The sequence below is a fragment of the Vicia villosa genome, linkage group LG5 (genome assembly GCF_029867415.1).
Source record: "Vicia villosa cultivar HV-30 ecotype Madison, WI linkage group LG5, Vvil1.0, whole genome shotgun sequence".
NCBI lineage: Eukaryota > Viridiplantae > Streptophyta > Magnoliopsida > Fabales > Fabaceae > Vicia > Vicia villosa.
In genome coordinates this window covers 144,679,948-144,698,724 of record NC_081184.1, presented here as the reverse complement: position 1 = coordinate 144,698,724, position 18,777 = coordinate 144,679,948, and the positions used below count along the sequence as shown (strand labels likewise).

The 18,777-nt window shown below is 34.4% G+C and overlaps 1 protein-coding gene across 1 annotated transcript; it reads left to right on the top strand.

Moving 5' to 3' along the window:
- Positions 1 to 5,819: 5,819 nt before the first annotated feature.
- Positions 5,820 to 6,521, top strand: LOC131605662 (uncharacterized). Its single transcript, XM_058877995.1, has one exon. It carries the CDS (start codon positions 5,820 to 5,822, stop codon positions 6,519 to 6,521), a length of 702 nt encoding a protein of 233 aa, XP_058733978.1.
- The last annotated feature ends 12,256 nt before the right edge of the window (positions 6,522 to 18,777 follow it).

Below are 18,777 nucleotides of genomic sequence, written 5' to 3'. Positions count from 1 at the left end.
ATTTAATTTTTTGTAATTGTAATCGAGATAACACTAAAACTACTTGATAACAAGATTAACTTTCAAATAAAATTAGATAGTTTAATAAACTTAATATTAATATTAAAACCAAAAAAAAAACTAAAAAATAAATTTGAACATACTTTTTAGAGAGTGTTCATAAGTAAAGGTCGATTTATAAATTTATTAATTTAAAACAAACTAATTCAAAAATTATTTGAATCGATTTTATCTGATTAAATTTTTATAGTTTTCGTTGATTATAGAATTTAAATTTCTCAAACCTTAGACCCATTAACCTAATTAATGATTGTGATATTAATGATTTTTTATTTTATATTATTATTTTAAACAAAAATTTAAAATTAATATATCCATATAAACCATAATTTTAGTAAAGATTTTTATTCATCATCAATACTGTTAAATTAATTAATAATTATATATGATTGTTGTTTCTTATTTATCTTTTGTATGATTTTCATCTTATTTGTTTTTTTCTGAAAATAACGTGTTTTGATTTTATATATTATATAATATATTTCATCTAATTTAAATATTAAAAATGTTAGAATAATAATGTAGATGTAAGTAAGTAGAGAAATAATTTCATATTGGATAAGAATATGGTGACTGAACAATTATAAGCGGGAGAATTTATTTATCTATCACTTTAAAATTTTAGGTGGACGACGGGTACGTCTCTCACAAAGATGTATAAACTTACAATTTGTATTAATGCCCTCTAATAAAAAATTCTTTAAAAAAAAAACATAATTATATTAAATTGTGTTAAAAAATTATAACTAAACTATTTTTATAAAAAATAATATTTTTTTATTTGAAACATACTCCATAAACTCAACCTCATTCGATCTATAAATAAAGAAAATTTCTTTATAGACATCTCAACCTTCTAGTCCACCTCTGGTGAAAAACCCAAACTACCCCTGACTTCGGAAATGCATCTCCGAAATGCAAGAAAAAGGTGTTTTCGGAGATGCATCTCGGAAAGCGCCTTTTTTAAAAAAAATTGTTTTATTTCGAAAGTTCATTTCCGAAAACAGCATTTCGGAAGTTCATTTCCGAAATACTGGGCGTTTTGCAGATTAAGCAAAACAACCCCCTCCCCCATTCATTTTACCCTAATCATATTCTAAACTCAACCTCTCTTCAAAATTTCTGCAAAAAGCAAGTGTGAAGTATCAGAGATAGCCAACATCTTCTTCCAATCTCAATCTAAATCATCCCAAACTCTATTAGTGATAAGTTTAGTGCATTTTTTTCAATTTTTAGATCCATTATTATATCTCTATTAGGGTTGTTTAGATCCATTAGTCAAACTCTAAACTGCTATTTAGGTTGTTTAGAATGAATAAAATTAGTTATGTTTTAGGATTTTGAGGTCTGCCATTGGAGGTTGCAGAGAAGTTGTTCGCAAGGGTGTTTCGGAAGTTCATTTCCGAAAACACCTCCATTCCCAGTTTCGGAAATGAACTTCCGAATTGTATCAGAAGTGTAATTTGTTTTAGTTCTTTATGCTGTCTCGCATATTAATCGATTTCAATTGTTTTCAGGAACATGTCAGACAATGTAGCATGCATCAGACAGGATAGAGAGACCCAGACTGCGTCGGCTAGACGCGAGCGGGCGGCGCAGTTGGCGTCGACACGGGGACGGGGGCAGGGCCGGGGATGACGTGTACGAGTTCCCGTGGAGATGGACAAGGGTACCTCCACACCTGGTTTGAGGAGTCGTCTGGCTCGGGTATCTTCTTCCCGCCAGCGAGAGGAGGAGGAGGTGGAGGTACCAGAGGTGGCAGTATCATACCACGAGGCGGAGGATGTACCGGATGTTGACCCTCCACTCGGGGAGGAGGATGAGCAGGAGGAGGGCTTCCCGGGAGGGCCCAGTGACACTTCAGTGCTAATATCCTACCGCGATCACGTCGCTCGGCGGATCTGGAAGGGAGAGGTATTTTTTTTAATTTGCCCGACTACATTATTTAACCGTTTTTAATTTAAACGTTTATTCAATATTTTATTAACCGTCTATTTAACATACTTTTTTATTTGTTTTTTTGTAACAGGAGAGAGAGCCGTTGAAAATGGTGAACCATGCCCGAAAAATTTTCAGTCTATTTAAACCGACTGCCGAGTGGTTTAACGACGCTGTGAGAGGTTCAGGGCTCAGTGGGCTCTGCATGACGGGGTACATCACCATCAGCCACGGCATGCAGGGGGCTTTTGTGGAGCGGTGGCACAAGGAAACGTCTTCTTTCCACTTGCCGGTTGGGGAGATGACGATCACCTTGCATGATGTGCAGTGTCTTCTCCATCTGCCGATCAGGGGGCCACTATTGACCCACTCCCGGATCCAGAGGGTCGAAGCCACTGAGTGGATGGCGCTCTATTTGGGTATGGAGCCCGAAGTTGCTGACTTTGAGTGCGACACGACATCTGGGCCTCATATCCGGTTCACCACACTGAGCCGCTACTTCGAGCACCACCTGGTGGCGGCGGCCGAGACTGAGGATGCGGGTGACGAGCTATTTACACATTATCACCGTGGCTGCGCTCTCCGGTGCTGGTACATGCATGTGGTAGGCGCTGCGATCTTTGTGGACAAGAGTGCGAGGTACGTCGACGTGACCTACCTCCGCTACTTCATGGACTTGACCACCGTTCACCAGTGGAACTAGGGGGCAGCTACTCTGGCATACCTATACCAGAAGCTGAATGAGGCCTCCAACTGGAGGACGAGGCAGTTGACCGAATCCTACACACTACTCACGGTACGTTTCATTTTAATTGTTCCGTATTTATTTATGTTTCGTATTTGTGTTTCGTATTTACTTATGTTTCGTATTTATTTATGTTTCAGAGCTGGATCATCTCTTACTTCTCCCGAATCCACGGCTTTCACATTGATCCTCAGTACGTTGACGCCATGCCCAGGGCCGCCAGATACGTTCTCCAGAGGGGGAACAATGCGGTGGGACCATACCGTGGGTACCTGGACCGCACGATGCACGATGACGTCACCTGGAGGCCATTCAGCGACTACACTCAGGTTGTCCCCTTTGACAACATATCTCTATGTTCTGGCTGGTTGGCATGCGGGACTACCATCATGGTCCGGTATCTCTCTGAGCGGTGTATGCGGCAGTTCGGATTCGTGCAGATGATACCCAGGTCACCTTTTGAGGCTGCTCCCGACACAGTGACCAGAGTGCACCTCATTGCCATGTTTGAGGATTGGGAGCATCATGTGGTACCGGAGGAGTATCGTCGCATGCGGGTCACCCAGGACTGGCACAGTGTGGAGGGGTACGTCACATGGTTCTACCGGGTGTCACATCCTCTGCTGACATCCGACGCTCCCGGCGCTCCTAGGCCAGCACACGAGGAGATCCTAGAGAACCAGCAGGCCGAGGATGACCACGCCATTGATCTCTTGTCGATCTGCCAGTGGATAGAGATGCTTGGACGGGACGCGTTGGATCGAGGTGTCGTTCATTAGGGCGGTCCAGAGTCAGTCGCCGTGATGGAGATGATCGTCACTGATGCGGGCCGTGCGGCGGCATACAGGCGGCAGAGGAGGGCCCAGGGAGAGAGGGTTAGGCATACCCAGTAGTGGTCGGGTTTATTTTTTTTCGTTTTCGGATTGTATCTTTCGTACACTATTATTATTTAGATTTGGATCGGAACGGTTTGTATATATCACTATTCTTATCATATTAGTATATTAGTATTTTCTGTTTATATATCGCTTATTTTATTTTCCTTCTTTATTTAATTAAAAATACTATTTCCAAAATCATTAAAAAAAAAACACAGTTTCTGCATAATTCGGAAGTTCATTTCCGAAACCCCCCAAAATCTAAAAAAATGTGTTTTCGGAAGTTCATCTCCGAAAACACCCCCCATTTGATGTTTTCGGAGATGAACTTCCGAAGTCTGAGAAAATTTAAATAAAAAAATACTTCGGAAGTTCATTTCCGAAGCAGGGGTAAACTGGGGTTTTCGCTGGGGGTGACCCCATAGGAAGGTGGTTAAAGAAAAAACATAAATAAATTCAATCTAACTCGATTCATGAATGATCAAGTCGGTTTAGTTTGTTTTTTACCATAAAATTGCATGTTTGAACCTAATATGTATTCATCTATTGTACATGACTATCAATAAGTTGATTTAACTAGAACTTATAATCGGTCAAATAATCCAAAAACACCTAGTTATTTTATGTGGCTCCAACTAGGATGAATTTGGCATTTTGGTTAAGGATTACACCGCCACACACCGACTTATTGAAATGGCTCCTCTTGTTTACTAAAATAGTGGCATGAAAAAAGCAAATATTATTCCCATACGTTACTCACATTCATATGTACTTTCCCTAAATAATATCCACATTTTCATGTAGTATCTTTTATGAAAAGGAATCTATACCTAGCATTGTGATCAATATTGTGCTTTGGTTTGGATCTCCAAATTTGCTTTTGCTTTAGTCAAGTCTAGGCACATAAGTTTTTGTGTCTAGTTTGGCCCTACTAGAGTTGTTATAATTGAGGGGAGATACCTCCCACACTCACATATAATTAACCTATATTGGGTTGCTAATATCATCATTATTTAGTATACATATGCCAGCTCAAAAGAGATTAAAGAGAAATGTCGATGATCATGATGATGATATTTGAATACAAAAAGCATCTTAACATTCAAAAGTTACAAAATTTTCGATTCAAATTATGGTTTATTGTGCCGGAAAATAAGATGGTACCATTAGGTTTTTCTCCACTCACATGAGAAATAAGACTTCTATGCATTATAAAAAAACATAAATTACAAGTTGTATACAAGACACATAATTTACATTTAGAAGGAAAAAAATCAAGTGACATACACGAAAAATATGATTTTATAATTTAATTTAATTTTATATTTTTTATGAAGCATGCTAATTGTATGCGTCACATGTAACTTGCACTTCAATTTTTTTTCCTAAGCATACAAGTCATGTTTGGTGTATACGACTTGTAAATGTTATTTATTTATAAATTATAAACGTTATATATATATATATATATATATATATATATATATATATATATATATATATTCAGTATTTATTCTCTTTCAATTGTAACAGTCCAACGACTCTTTTTCTATTACTGGGTTAAGCCCACTTGTACTATGGCTATTATAAATAAGCCCTTATGTATGACCTGAGAAACCAATGGAATAATATACAGTTTTTCATTCAATATTTTTCTTTCCCATGATCCGCTGCCAAGTGTTAACATGGTATCAGAAGAAGTGAGATTCCTCTGATCTTTTTCAACCTTTCTCTTTTTTTCACGTGTCTTCACACCCTTATCTTCTTTGTTATCGCTGATTTTTTTCCCCTTCATTCCTTTGCTCTTGTTCCCGTTCTTTTCTTTCTTTCGTGCCATCTTCTTCTCTTCCTTGTCGTTTCTTGCGTTTTTTCTTCTTCTTCTTTTCTGTTACTCCATGGAATCCGATGGAGATTCATCCACTCCGAAACACTCTCCAATCAAAACTCCAAAGAACAACAATGGAGTCCCAACCAGAACCTACCAAACTGACATGCTCGATCCTTTCTTTATGCGCCCCAGTGATAACCCAGGTTTATCCCTTGTTTCTCCTGTTCTCAACAACAACAATTTTCATTCTTGGTCACGAGCCATCAAACTCGCTCTACGTTCGAAGAACAAGCTAGGTTTTATCGATGGCACTCTTCCTCGTCCCAAATCTTCAGACTCCAAATACCTCGCATGGGATCGATGAAACAACATGGTAATGGCATGGCTCACCAACTCAATTGATAAAGAAATCTCTGAAAGTGTGTTATGGATGGATTCGGCAAAGGAGATCTGGGATGAACTCCATGAACGCTATCATCAAGGTGATATCTTTCGTATTTCAAATCTTCAAGAAGAAATTTATGCACATAAACAAGGTGACCAAACCATTACACGGTATTTCACCACTCTAAAGAAACTATGGCAAGAATTTGACAATTTTCGCCCCATTCCCAGTTGTATCTGTGAACCTGTGTGCCACTGCTCCCTATCTTCCACCATTAAGACCTACCGCGATAACGATTACGTTATCCGTTTTCTCAAGGGGCTCAATGACTGCTACGCACAAGTTCGTGCTCAAATCATGCTCATGGATCTGCTACCTTCCGTTAACAAAGTCTTCTCCCTCCTAATTCAACAAGAACGACAAACCATTCAACCGCTAGGAAAAGACAAACTCCTTGCTTACATCAACAAATCCAATCAAAAAGGACCCTCATCTGACCAAACCTCCAAGAGTTCAGCATACCAGCAATCTAAAGGAGTCAAGATCTGCTCTTACTGCAACAAGCCAGGTCACACTATCGAAGTTTGCTTCAAAAAGAACGGTCTTCCCCCATATTTGAAGAAACCACATATTGCTCAAGTTTTGACAGAAGACTCCACAGCTGACAAACCAGATGACACGGATTAATGCTCTAATCAGTCCGTTCTGACAGCTGATCAACAACGTGCTCTTCTTGCCCTTCTTCAACAAAATGATTCTTCCAACTCTAATACAGTGCAACACCTTCAAACTTCACACTCTGGTATGATCCCTATCATTCTATCTAATACTAAAATAGGATTTTCTGACTGGTTATTAGATACGGGTGCCACAGATCATGTATGCCACTCCTTGTCCATGTTTAAAACCATAAATACTATTTCTCCCATAAACATTAAACTCCCTAATGGAGCTATTGTCACTACTAACAAATCTGGTTCTGTTTATTTTTCTGATGTTTTGCACATACACGATATTCTCTATATTCCTACCTTCTTTACTAATATCATTTCTGTCTCCAAGCTATGCCAGTCTTTAGATTGCACTCTTACTTTCACATCCACTGCTTGCATCATACAGGGGAACCTTACCCTAATGAAGATTGGTGCAGCTAGGATCCACCAAGGCCTTTACTCACTGATATTACCTGCTGCACACACCTCTATTCCCCAATATGATGTTCCCCATCCCCATATCAACATGTTAGATAGTTTTACTCTTTGGCATAACAGGCTTGGCCACCCATGTTTTGACACTCTGAAACATATCAATAAAATCATACCTTTACATAAATTGCCTAAATCTGATATTCCTTGTGATGCTTGTTTTCATGCTAAACAAAAACGAAATCCGTTTCCTGATAGCTATACTAGCAGTAGCAAATGTTTTGATCTTGTCCACATGGACATTTGGGGTCCCATCTCCACTATTTCCTTACTTTGACACAAATATTTCTTAACTGTCATTGATGACTATAGTAGATTCTGCTGGATTTTTCTAATGAAAAATAAATCTGAAACTTCCTTTTTAATACAATCCTTTATTAAAAAAATTCAAACCCAATTTCAATGCACCATTAAGACCTTAAGGTCTGACAATGGGCCTGAATTTCTCTTAAAACATTATTATGCCTCTCAAGGGATTCAACATCAGACTTCTTGTGTCTATACACCCCAGTAAAATGGGATTGTTGAAAGGAAACATCAACATCTCCTTGGGGTCACTCGTGCTATCCCGTTTCAATCACACACACCCAATATTTTTTTGTCTTATGCTCTTTCTTATGTTGTTCATATAATAAACAGATTACCTAGTAAACTTCTTAAATATGACTGCCCTTATAAATTACTTTACAATGTTATTCCTGATTATATGCACATGAAAATTTTTGGTTCTCTTGTTTATGCCTGTACCAAACCCGTTTCTAGAAGCAAACTAGATTCTAGATCCAGAAAATGTGTTTTTCTTGGATTTCAAAATGGTGTAAAAGGTTGCCTCCTATATGACTTAAAGAACAAAAACATTTTCATCTCTCGTGATGTGATCCACTTTGAAAACATCTTTCCTTTCACTACCCTTCAAAGCACTGAATCCAATTCACCTCAACCTATTTACCATTCTCCAAATACTGCTCACACTGACTACATAATAACAACCCCTAATACCTCATATATTCCCTCACCAACAAACCATTTCCCTACTGACAATGTTGTCCAAACTCCACCATCCCTTCAACCTCAATCTAATGCCACCACCTCTCCACCACCCTTACCTCCTCCACCTACTACAATAAGACAATCTTCTAGACCCTCTAAACCTCCCTCTTACCTTAGAGATTATCATTGTGCTCTTCTAATAGGTACTCCTTTTTCCAACTCTCATCTACAATCAGGTAATACTCCTTACCCTATATCTCATTTCATTGACTATACTAAATTATCACCATCTCACCGTATTTTTAATTTAAATATCTCCACTGTGACTGAACCAACCACATATGCCACTGCCATTCTTGACCCAAACTGGCAGCAAGCCATACAAAAAGAGTTACAGTCCTTAAAAGACACTAAGACTTGGGTTCTTACTCCTCTTCCACACAACAAAAAGGCTATCGGTTATAAGTGGATATTTAAACACAAATACAACCCTAATGGCACAATTGAGAGGTACAAAGCCCGCCTCGTTGCCAAAGGATTCAACCAAACCGAAGGATTAGATTATCTTGAAACCTTTAGTCCTGTCATTAAAATGACAACTATTAGGATTTTATTATCTATTGCCTCTTCCCTTAAATGGAATGTTCATCAACTTGACATAAATGCTGCTTTTTTACATGGTGATTTAACAGAAGAAGTTTACATGAAATGTCCTCCAGGTTTACCAGCTGCTAAGAACATGGTCTGCAAGTTAACAAAGTCCATTTATGGACTTAAACAAGCTAGCAGACAGTGGAATCATAAACTGACCACATCCTTAGTAAACCTTGGCTTCACTCAATCAAAAGCTGACTATTCATTATTTACATACAAATCTGCCACTAACTTCACTGTTGTACTTGCATATGTAGATGATTTAATACTTGCAGGAACGAGCCTACGACATATTTCGCAAATTAAACAGGCCCTTCATCACCAATTCAGCATTAAAGACTTGGGATATCTCCGTTATTTTCTTGGATTCGAGATTGCTCGTTCCTCGAAAGGGATCACTCTCTGCCAACGGAAGTACTGCCTAGACCTGCTGGAATGTACAAGCTTGTTAGGGGCCAAACCAGCCTCCACACCAATGGATCCTTCCCACAAACTTGACAGCCCCAATGATCCCCTACTACACGACCCAACTCAATTTAGAGTCCTCATTGGTAAGCTTCTCTACCTCACTCACTCACGGCCTGACATTGTTTATTCTGTTTGCAGACTGAGCCAACACATGGCTGCTCCAAAGGAATGCCACCTGCAGGCTGCACACAGAATCATCAGATATCTGAAAAATGCTCCCTTCATGGGACTGTTTTTTAGTTCCAAGTCATCTCTCATTATCACAGGCTTCACGGATTCAGATTGGGGGGCTTGTCCACTAACCAGAAGATCCACAACAGGCTTCACATTCTTCCTCGGCGACAACCTCATCAGCTGGAAATCAAAGAAACAACTCGTCGTATCACGCTCATCATCAGAGGCAGAATATCGCGCCTTGGCCAACACATCTTGTGAAGCTCAATGGCTTCTCTTTCTCCTCCATGATTTCTCCATCCCTCATCCATCACCAATCAACATATATTGCGACAACCAAAGCGCCATCCACATAGCAACCAATCTCGTTTTCCACGAACGAACCAAGCATATCGAAATGGACTGTCACCTCGTCCGCGACAAAATTCAAGCCAAAACCATCCACCTCATGCCTATCAATTCTGAGAACCAAGTTGCCGACTTATTCACCAAACCTCTTCACTCGGGCATCTTTCAATCTCTGTTATCAAAACTAGGAATGTTGAACATACATTCCAGTTTTAGGGGGGGTGTTAAATAATAATATATTCAGTATTTATATTCTCTTTCAATTGTAACAGCCCAACGACTCTTTTTCTATTACTGGGTTAAGCCCACTTGTACTATGGCTATTATAAATAAGCCCTTATGTATGACCTGAGAAACCAATGGAATAATATACAGTTTTTCATTCAATATTTTTCTTTCCCATGATCCGCTGCCAAGTGTTAACAATTTTTTATACTCTTTTAACTTGTTGTAAAAATTTATTAAAAAAAAACTCGTTTATGGTGAAGTTGAATTCACGGTGAATTATGGTTATTGAAAGTTTTCGAAGTGGTAAAATAAAGATTAACTTACAAGAATATCACTCTAATGCTTGACTTAGTAAGAAAGTGAACATATCTCTCGGATTAACTTATGAAGCAACCTTATCAACCACAATCTCATTTAAATCAATCATGGCTCTAATGAAGGGAAAATAGATTTCAATTTTATTTTTTCTCTCATGATACATTTGATAATTAACATAATGAGTTTCACTTTGACTATCACAATGTATCTTCACACATATTTGAATAATTTCAAACAAGGTAAACACAACACTCGACAAAGATTTTTTAGTATCCACATTTCCCGCAAAGTTAGAATCCACATGTCCCCCAAAGATTCTTTATCTTAAGCTTTCAAAGCAACATTCAATCGGTTAACACAATTCAACCCTCTTCCCTTTTTGTTTTTTTTTTTTGTTTTTTTCTCACACCTTCTGTTGGTAACAGAACTCTGGTCTCTTATTTAAACATTTAAATGTGTAAGGATAAGAGATATTTTAAATAAAATTGGTTAGAAGTTTAAATAATAACAATGAAGAAACCGACACTTCTTACTTACTGAATTTTATATGTTTGATGGAAAAAGACTAGAGTACTAAAAAGTCATGTAAGGCTATTAGTAACAAAAATACGGTTTTGTCCTCTTTGGTGAAACAAGGAGAAATAAAATTTATGAAATAAAGTTGTTTGACCTAGAAAAATAAGAGGTGAATGTTTTAGGTCAGTGAACAAAGAGCAATGGTTCTGGCGTGAACAATTAGGACATTATAGCTTGAGATTAATCTCTAAGAAGAACAATCTTATGCTCGTAAGGGGAAGGCCTAATCTAATATATCAACCAGATGCTCTTTATGAGCTATGTTAAAAGGAAAATTTGTGAAAAATCCTTTCATTCTAAAAAAAATTAATTTCTCTTCTTGACCACTAGAGCTCTTATATATTGATTTGTTTAGGTCAGTTAAAATTGCATTAATTAATGGTAAAAAAATTATTGATTATTTATATTCAATGAATATAGCGGACTGACATGGATAAAATTTCAAAGACACGAGGATGGGTCTCATTTCGTGTTCACAATGTTCTAAAAACAAGTACAAGTTGAAAAATACTTACAAATAGTAACTACTAGAAGTGATAATGGTGGAGAATTTGAAAACAAGCCTTATGAAAAAAAATTGTGAAAAAATTAACTTTCCCATAATATCTAATGTCACAGAAATCCACACAAAAATGGAGTTGTGAAAATAAAAAATAGATCTCCCAAAGATATGGCTAGAACCATCATCAATGAGAAAAATGTTGCATAACACTTATGAGAAAAATTAATGTTTGGAAAATTACAGTTGTAATCCTTAATTAAGTGCCAGCCATAAATCTCACTAAAAAAGAAAAGCATTTAGGGCACAGGAAATTACGGGCATAACACCCAATGACGAGCTGCCCATATTTTCTCAGGTTTTTGGGTTTTTTAAGGCTGGGATTACGTCCGTAACTACCAATTACAGGTAGGTCGTATTTTCCTCTATATTTTTTGTTGTAGTTTGATCTTTTTTTGTCCTTTGTTTTGGTTTCAAAGTTAGTTGGTTTGTCATTAATTTATATTCTCATTCCTTTAATTCTCTGCCTATTTGGGCTATGATTACATACACCTCTTTGTGTATATTGGTGATCTCCTTTATTTTCCTACAAAAAATACGGAAAAAATTAAATAAAAAATACTATGGATTTTCTCCCACGCAACGCTTGTTTAGAGTCGTTTCCTCAACTTTACTTCTGTGAATCCCTCAAGGGGGTTCTTTTCACCAATCACATAATTCTTTAGTCTCTTTCTATTCACCATGAACGGACCAATGGATTTTCTCTATACCTCAACCGCTCCATACTACGTCATCTTCTTTACTTTGAAGGGTGAAGACAACCGTGAGTGCAATTTTCCAGGAAATAATTTCATAACTGAATTGAATAGGAAGACAAGTTTCCCTCTTTGAAATTCCATTTTAGGATTCGCTTGTCATTTCATCTCTTGGTCCTTTAAAATTGTTTTGTGATGAAATGGGATCCATTATCGCTTAAGACCAATCTCGGTACCCTAAACCTTGGGAATATTATCTATTTGAACAGCTTGATAACTACTTATGTATTATTTGTAGGAGAGGAAATAGCCTTAATCCATTTTGAAACATACTTGACCGCTATATGTATATATTATTCTCGAAATGAGGAAGAAAAGGGTTCTATGAAGTAAAATATCCATATATCAGATATCTTTGCCTATAAGATGTTATTCAATTCCATCTCACTCCTTTTAGAAATATTTCTAGTGTGTTGGCACTAGTCACACTTCTCAATAAACAAGTGCACATCTTTAAATAGTTTTGGCCAGTAAAGGCCGGCTTAAAGGATTTTTGAAATTCTCTTAGATGTACTTGCATGTCCACCATAAGTAGAAGCGTGATAGTGGGTTATGACGCTTTCTAGTTCTTCTTTATGGACATACCTCTAGAATATTCTGTAAGCACCTCTATTAAAAAGCAGAAGTTTTTTCCAATAATAGTGTTTAATTTGTAAAAAGAACATTTTCTTTTGATGATAGCTTATATTTGAAGGTAAGACTCTACCTACAAGGTAGTTGACAAAATCAGCGTACCAAGGCATTTCATTATGAATTAGCGCGAACAATTTGTCGTTTGGAAAAGTCATATAAGGTCAACTTTTCCTTCTTTATATCAATATATATATATAGTTCACAACCATACTTTTGTACCCTTCTTATCCCTAATCTCTAGATAAAACTTCTATTAACGAATTAGACTAGGTTTAGCATCTTTCATACTCAGAAGATACTTAATGATCGCATGATCGATGTAGAAATTTATCATCACTAAAATAAATAACGCTTTTCATGAAGAAAATTTCACGTCATCCAGAAAAAAATCGAGATTTTTTTTCAAGGCGCGCCATATATATTTATATATAATAACAACTTGTTACCTCAATTTTTATAAAAACCAAGGTTATATACCATTCAAGACATGCTTTGAATCCCAACTAATGTAATTTATGTTTTTATTTGTTAACAACTATAAAATAAATGATTTAACCCTTCGGGTTTTTATAAAACACTCTGTCATACCACAAAATTTGCCCTCATATATTTGCAAATGTTATTTTATTTTGAATAATTGACATAGCATAGTTGGTAAGGATTTGAGGTTAAAAGGTACAAGAGGGAGAGGTCCCGGGCTCGAATCCCACTTCTAACATTTTCCCTTTTACTTGCTTTTTAATTTTAGTCCTAACTTTATTTCCATTTATTCAAAAATCACAAAAATTGCATTTTTTTATCATTTTAATTTTAATTTTCGTACTAATTAAATAGACATTTTTTAAAGTAGTCAATTTTTACTTTTATGTATTTTTTAGTCAAAAAATTATCAAAAATCATAAAATATTAAAAAAAATCAAAAATAGTATTTTTTTTCATCATTTAATTATTATTTTCGTATTTGTTTATTAGGCATTTTTAAATTATTATTTTTTTCATTAAAATCTTTATTTTTACTAATTTTAGTCCAAAAATCATTAAAAAAAATATTTGCAAAGATTTTGTTCATATTTTTTAATATTGCATAATTGTATAGTTTAGGAAAGAATCAACATAATTAGTTAAATATTTCAGAAATCAAAATCAAATTATATTTGGTTTAGAGTTATGATTTATTAATTAATTGATTGATTCTTTTACTAACCTAATTTTATGTATAAATAGCACTAGGTTCTACACTTTGAAAGGACCAACAACTTTCTAGCTCTCATTCTAACAATTATCAACAATTCTCATCCTCTCCCAACCAACTATTTTCTAAAATTTTCTCCATCAACAATTTTCTAAAGATCAACAATTTTCACAAACCTTGTCACAAACCTTTTCAACTTTTTTTATATCTTTTCAAAAGCTTTCAATATCTCTTATTTTGACCAATGATGACACCTGAGGCACAAACCCTGTCACAAACCTTTTCAACTTTTTTTATATCTTTTCAAAAGCTTTCAATATCTCTTATTTTGGCCAATGATGACACCTGAGGCCTTCCTTTTTTCAAAAGATTTGACTATATTCAAGAAGACTTCGGTTTGTGGTTTTTGGCCAATGATAACACTTGAGGCCACCTTTTATCAAAATTACTATGTTTTTTTTTACCTCCTCTTTATTTTTTGAAACACTTTCTTTCAACCCTTTTTAAAAACCTCTTTCAAATACTTTGTCTAGAATTACAATATTTTTGGCCAATGATGATACCTGAGGCCTGCTTTTTTAAAAATCATTGTTTTGGCCATTGTTAGTACGTTTTAGTTTAAATTTATGTTTTTACAATCATAATTTTTTTTTAAAATCCTTGGGGATTTTTGCCCTTTTAGCCCTGATGTAACTTTCTGAACCTTTCTTTATTTCTTAGTGAAATTATAGATTATATGAGGTCAAACCCTTTTTATAATATTTTTATTATTATAACTATTATCATTACTAAACTTTTTTTTATTATAATTATTATTATTATTAGTAATATTTTTGTTAATTGCTTCTATTATTATTTTTATTATTATTATTATATTTTTATTATATTATTATTATTACTATTATTATTCTTATTCTTATTATTATCCTATTTTTGCAGGTACTTTCTTTGGCTAAAGAGGAGCGGTGCAGGAATATGAGTTTACCATTGTTAGGGCATAAAGCTTTTGCCTCTTCGAAAATCCCATTGGCATCCCATGGACCTCCAGCCACACCATATCGTTTATTGTTTTATTATTTAAATTTTCACTAAAACCTTAATCTTTTTTTCTCAAACCATAAAATTCATGTTATTTTCATAAATCACTCTAAAATATTTTTTTATAAAATTAATTAATTTTTTTATTTAAATTAATAATTTGGAGTAATATTTATTTTTAGGTTTAAATAATTAATTTTTTAAATTTAGGTTAATTCAACAATAACATTTTTAGACTTAGGTTAATTTAATCAAATTAGGATTTTTAGGTTAATTTATTTTTAGGTTTTCTAACCCTGATTTTATTTTTTGGCTAACTATTTTTCATCATGACTATTAATCACTGTTTTCCCTAACCCTTTTAATTTTTGATCTGTTACCTTATAATTGTTGAGGTTTTTTATGCGCGAATTCTTTCCTCACCCCATACTCTGTGATTGTCAAATGCCTTCTGTTAAATATTTTGCCCCTTTTAATTTTGTCTTTTATTTCTGCCTTTTTATTTTATTATCTGCCTTTATTTCAATTATTTAATTTTGTCTTTTATTTCTGCCTTTTTATTTTATTATCTGCCTTTATTTCAATTATTTAATTTTCTGTCTTTTAAATATTAGAAAATATGTATAGGTCGCAGTAAGTTTTCTTGTAGGTTTTATTTCCTGCCTTTATTTTTCTGCCCTACAGGTGTTTATTGTAATAGCGTAGGAACTTTTAATTCTGCCTTTATTTTAGTTGCGTGCTTAGTAATCTTAGGGAGTGCAAGCCTTGTTAAAATGAATTAGCCCACTTATCTACAAGATAAATATCTGAATTTAACCACATGATTGTGTCACACACACACCTTTAGGGTAACCCTTCTTATGCTGTCTGTTTCCTTTTAATTACGATTCTAAAATAGTCAAGTCCCTCGAATACGAGGATACCTAAACAAAACAAATGTTACTCTCAGTTCATCATCATAAGATCATAGTCCCTTCGAAGTTGCCTTAACAGTAAATGATCTTGTCCCTCGATGTTGCCTCGGTAATGATAATTGTCCCAATTGCTAAGGTATCCTCGTCGGTTGCCTAAAGATTAAATGATTGTTCTATCCTTCCCTGAGACTACCTACCCTCTATATGGTAGGGACAGTTTTATGGCGAACGATAATTTCTGATGACCCTTAACATCCAATGAAAGGACTTCATACCCTCTCATGGTATGGATAGCCTTTTCAAACCGAAAAGCTAAAAGAATAATTTTTCTAACTTAGGATAAGTGCTCCTGATTGCTTACTCTTTTCAAATTCAAAACTCTTTTTCCCATTCATTTTCAAATACTTTCAAAAACAAGGTTACGCTTATTTACAAGCTAAAGTCCTTAACAAAGTTTTTCAATTCACACACGACACTTTTCAAACAATTCAAACAAACAAGTGAGCTAAGCAATTAAGAGCCCATGGATAATCATGGATACAAATAGGGGTGGCAAAACGGGCCGCCTGCTCCGCCCGCCGCCCGCACCGCCTTAAGCCCACCAAAAAACGAGTGGGGCGGGCATGCCCGCCAAGTGAAATGGGCACAAAAATCATGCCCGCCCCGCCAAAATGGCGGGTTGGCGGACGGCAGGCTTGCCCGCCTATTTTTATTTATTTATTTATTTCATTTTTTTAATAGATTAATAGGTTTTTTTTTACATTTTAATTAAATTTTTCACTTATTTTTTTAAACAATTTTTTAATTAAATTTTTCACTTATTTTTTAAAACAATTTTTTATAAAAACAACTTTTTAATAAATTTTACTTAAAAAAATATTACATATATTTATAAATAAATATATAAAATAAACCATCATTACTAGAATTTACTAAAAAAGAGGAAATTTTGGAGGAGTGGCGGGCGGCGGGTATTGACTGGGCGGACTATGGCGGGCGGCGGGTTTTGGCGGGACAAACTTTGGCGAACGGCCGACCTAAAATCCCAACCCAATCCGCAATTTTTTGGCGGGTGCGCGGGCCAATGCCCGTTTTGCCACCCCTAGTTGTAACCCATAATTACGGAAAAATAGTAATTTTTTTTGGACTCAATAGAAATCCCCTTCATGAGAAAATTAAGGCCATAACACTTTAAGGTGCTTGAAATATAGCCAAAATAGAGAAATTTAATAGCAAAATGAACAAAACAAGAAAAACAAAAAAAAAAAACTATTAGATATACTTAGTTAAAAACAATTAAAAAACTGTTGATCATGAGAGAACTTGACGTAATTCTAAATTTAGAGGATTAACCAAGATAAATTTTGAATATTATACTCTATTCCTTTATCCGGTTTATTAATTTAAATTTCAATTAAAACAACAAAAGGTAGTCCTCAAAATAAGTCTTTAATACCAAAAAATTTCTTATTTTATTTTTTAAAAAAAGTGGATTTTTAAACTAAACGAGAGCCGAAAAAACATCAATGTCTCATAATTAGAATTTAGAACACATGACACGCTTTACAATATTTGATGAAATGAATTTAATTAAAAAACAATGAATTAGAATTTATAATATTATGCAAGGGATTAGGTTAATATCGGTCCACTAATTGTTAAAAGTCTAGTTTGTGGGACAAATAAAAGCATTATTGAAAATTTCAAACTTGGCAACTTTCCGCTCAAATTAAAGTGCATTTGTTTGAATGGCTTGCGTGGGTAGAAAGACATCAACCAACAAAATTTAAATCATAAGTTATTAATAATATTAAATTAATGTAAAAGTTTTTTTTCCTTAATCTTTCACATTAATCATACAAAAAGATCTTTCCATTTCTAATGATAACTATAATTAAAACCTTATTCTAAGCTATATCATCAAAATAGAGTCTTTTAATTAAATTTTACGTCTGCTTTTTATTGTTGGGGAGAAGGTGGGTTGCAGAAATATAATTTTAATAAAATACATGGTACAGTGTAAGTGCTTTAATTAGTATTTAATATATATGATAAATCATAATGTCCTTGTCCTATTATATAGATGAGATAAACATGTGTGTTGTGTTGGTTAGAATGTCAAAATCTATGATTCAACAAGAATGAAGAAACTATGGGTTTCGCCCTCTTTATTAGAAGGAAAAAAAAACGAAGAAAAATATTTTTTGAAGAAAAATATTTTTTAAAGAAAAAGTTAATTAATAAATAAAATTGATCATATTTAATTTTACTATAAAAAATAGTTTTATATTTAGCCCCTCAAATATGTAGAAAATGACACGAATTAAGATTTGGAATTATTTAGTATTAAAAAAAAGTGTAACTTGTTTTACAAAGGATTTAAAGATGGTTTGGTAGTTGCAATGAATAGTGAAAGAATGAAGTGATAAGAAGATCAAATATTTGATCTTCACCCAACATTAGACCTAATAATATTAATGTTTGATTGATTATGCCTTTGAAAAAAATACTAACATTTACCATTTTAAAAAATCTTAGTTTTTAAAAATTATTTTTATTAAGTAATATAAAAAAGAAAATCAAATTAATTTAAAAAGAGAGAATAATAAATTATTGATTAGAAAGCATCCTAAATAATTAGAAAAGCAAAATTTCGTTCTCTAATCGATTAGAACTTATGTCTTATAGATTAATAAGCAAATTCATTGCATAATCGATTAGAAATTCTTTTAATCAATTAGAAAGCAAACCTAATTAAATTGTTTTCATATTTGATACTCTAATCGATTAGCATTAGCTAATTGATTAGTTAGTGCTAATCGGTTAGAGAGCGACGTCAATCCATGTTTTTTTTCTTTTTTAAATCAAAATTTTCTCCTATATAAATGAGC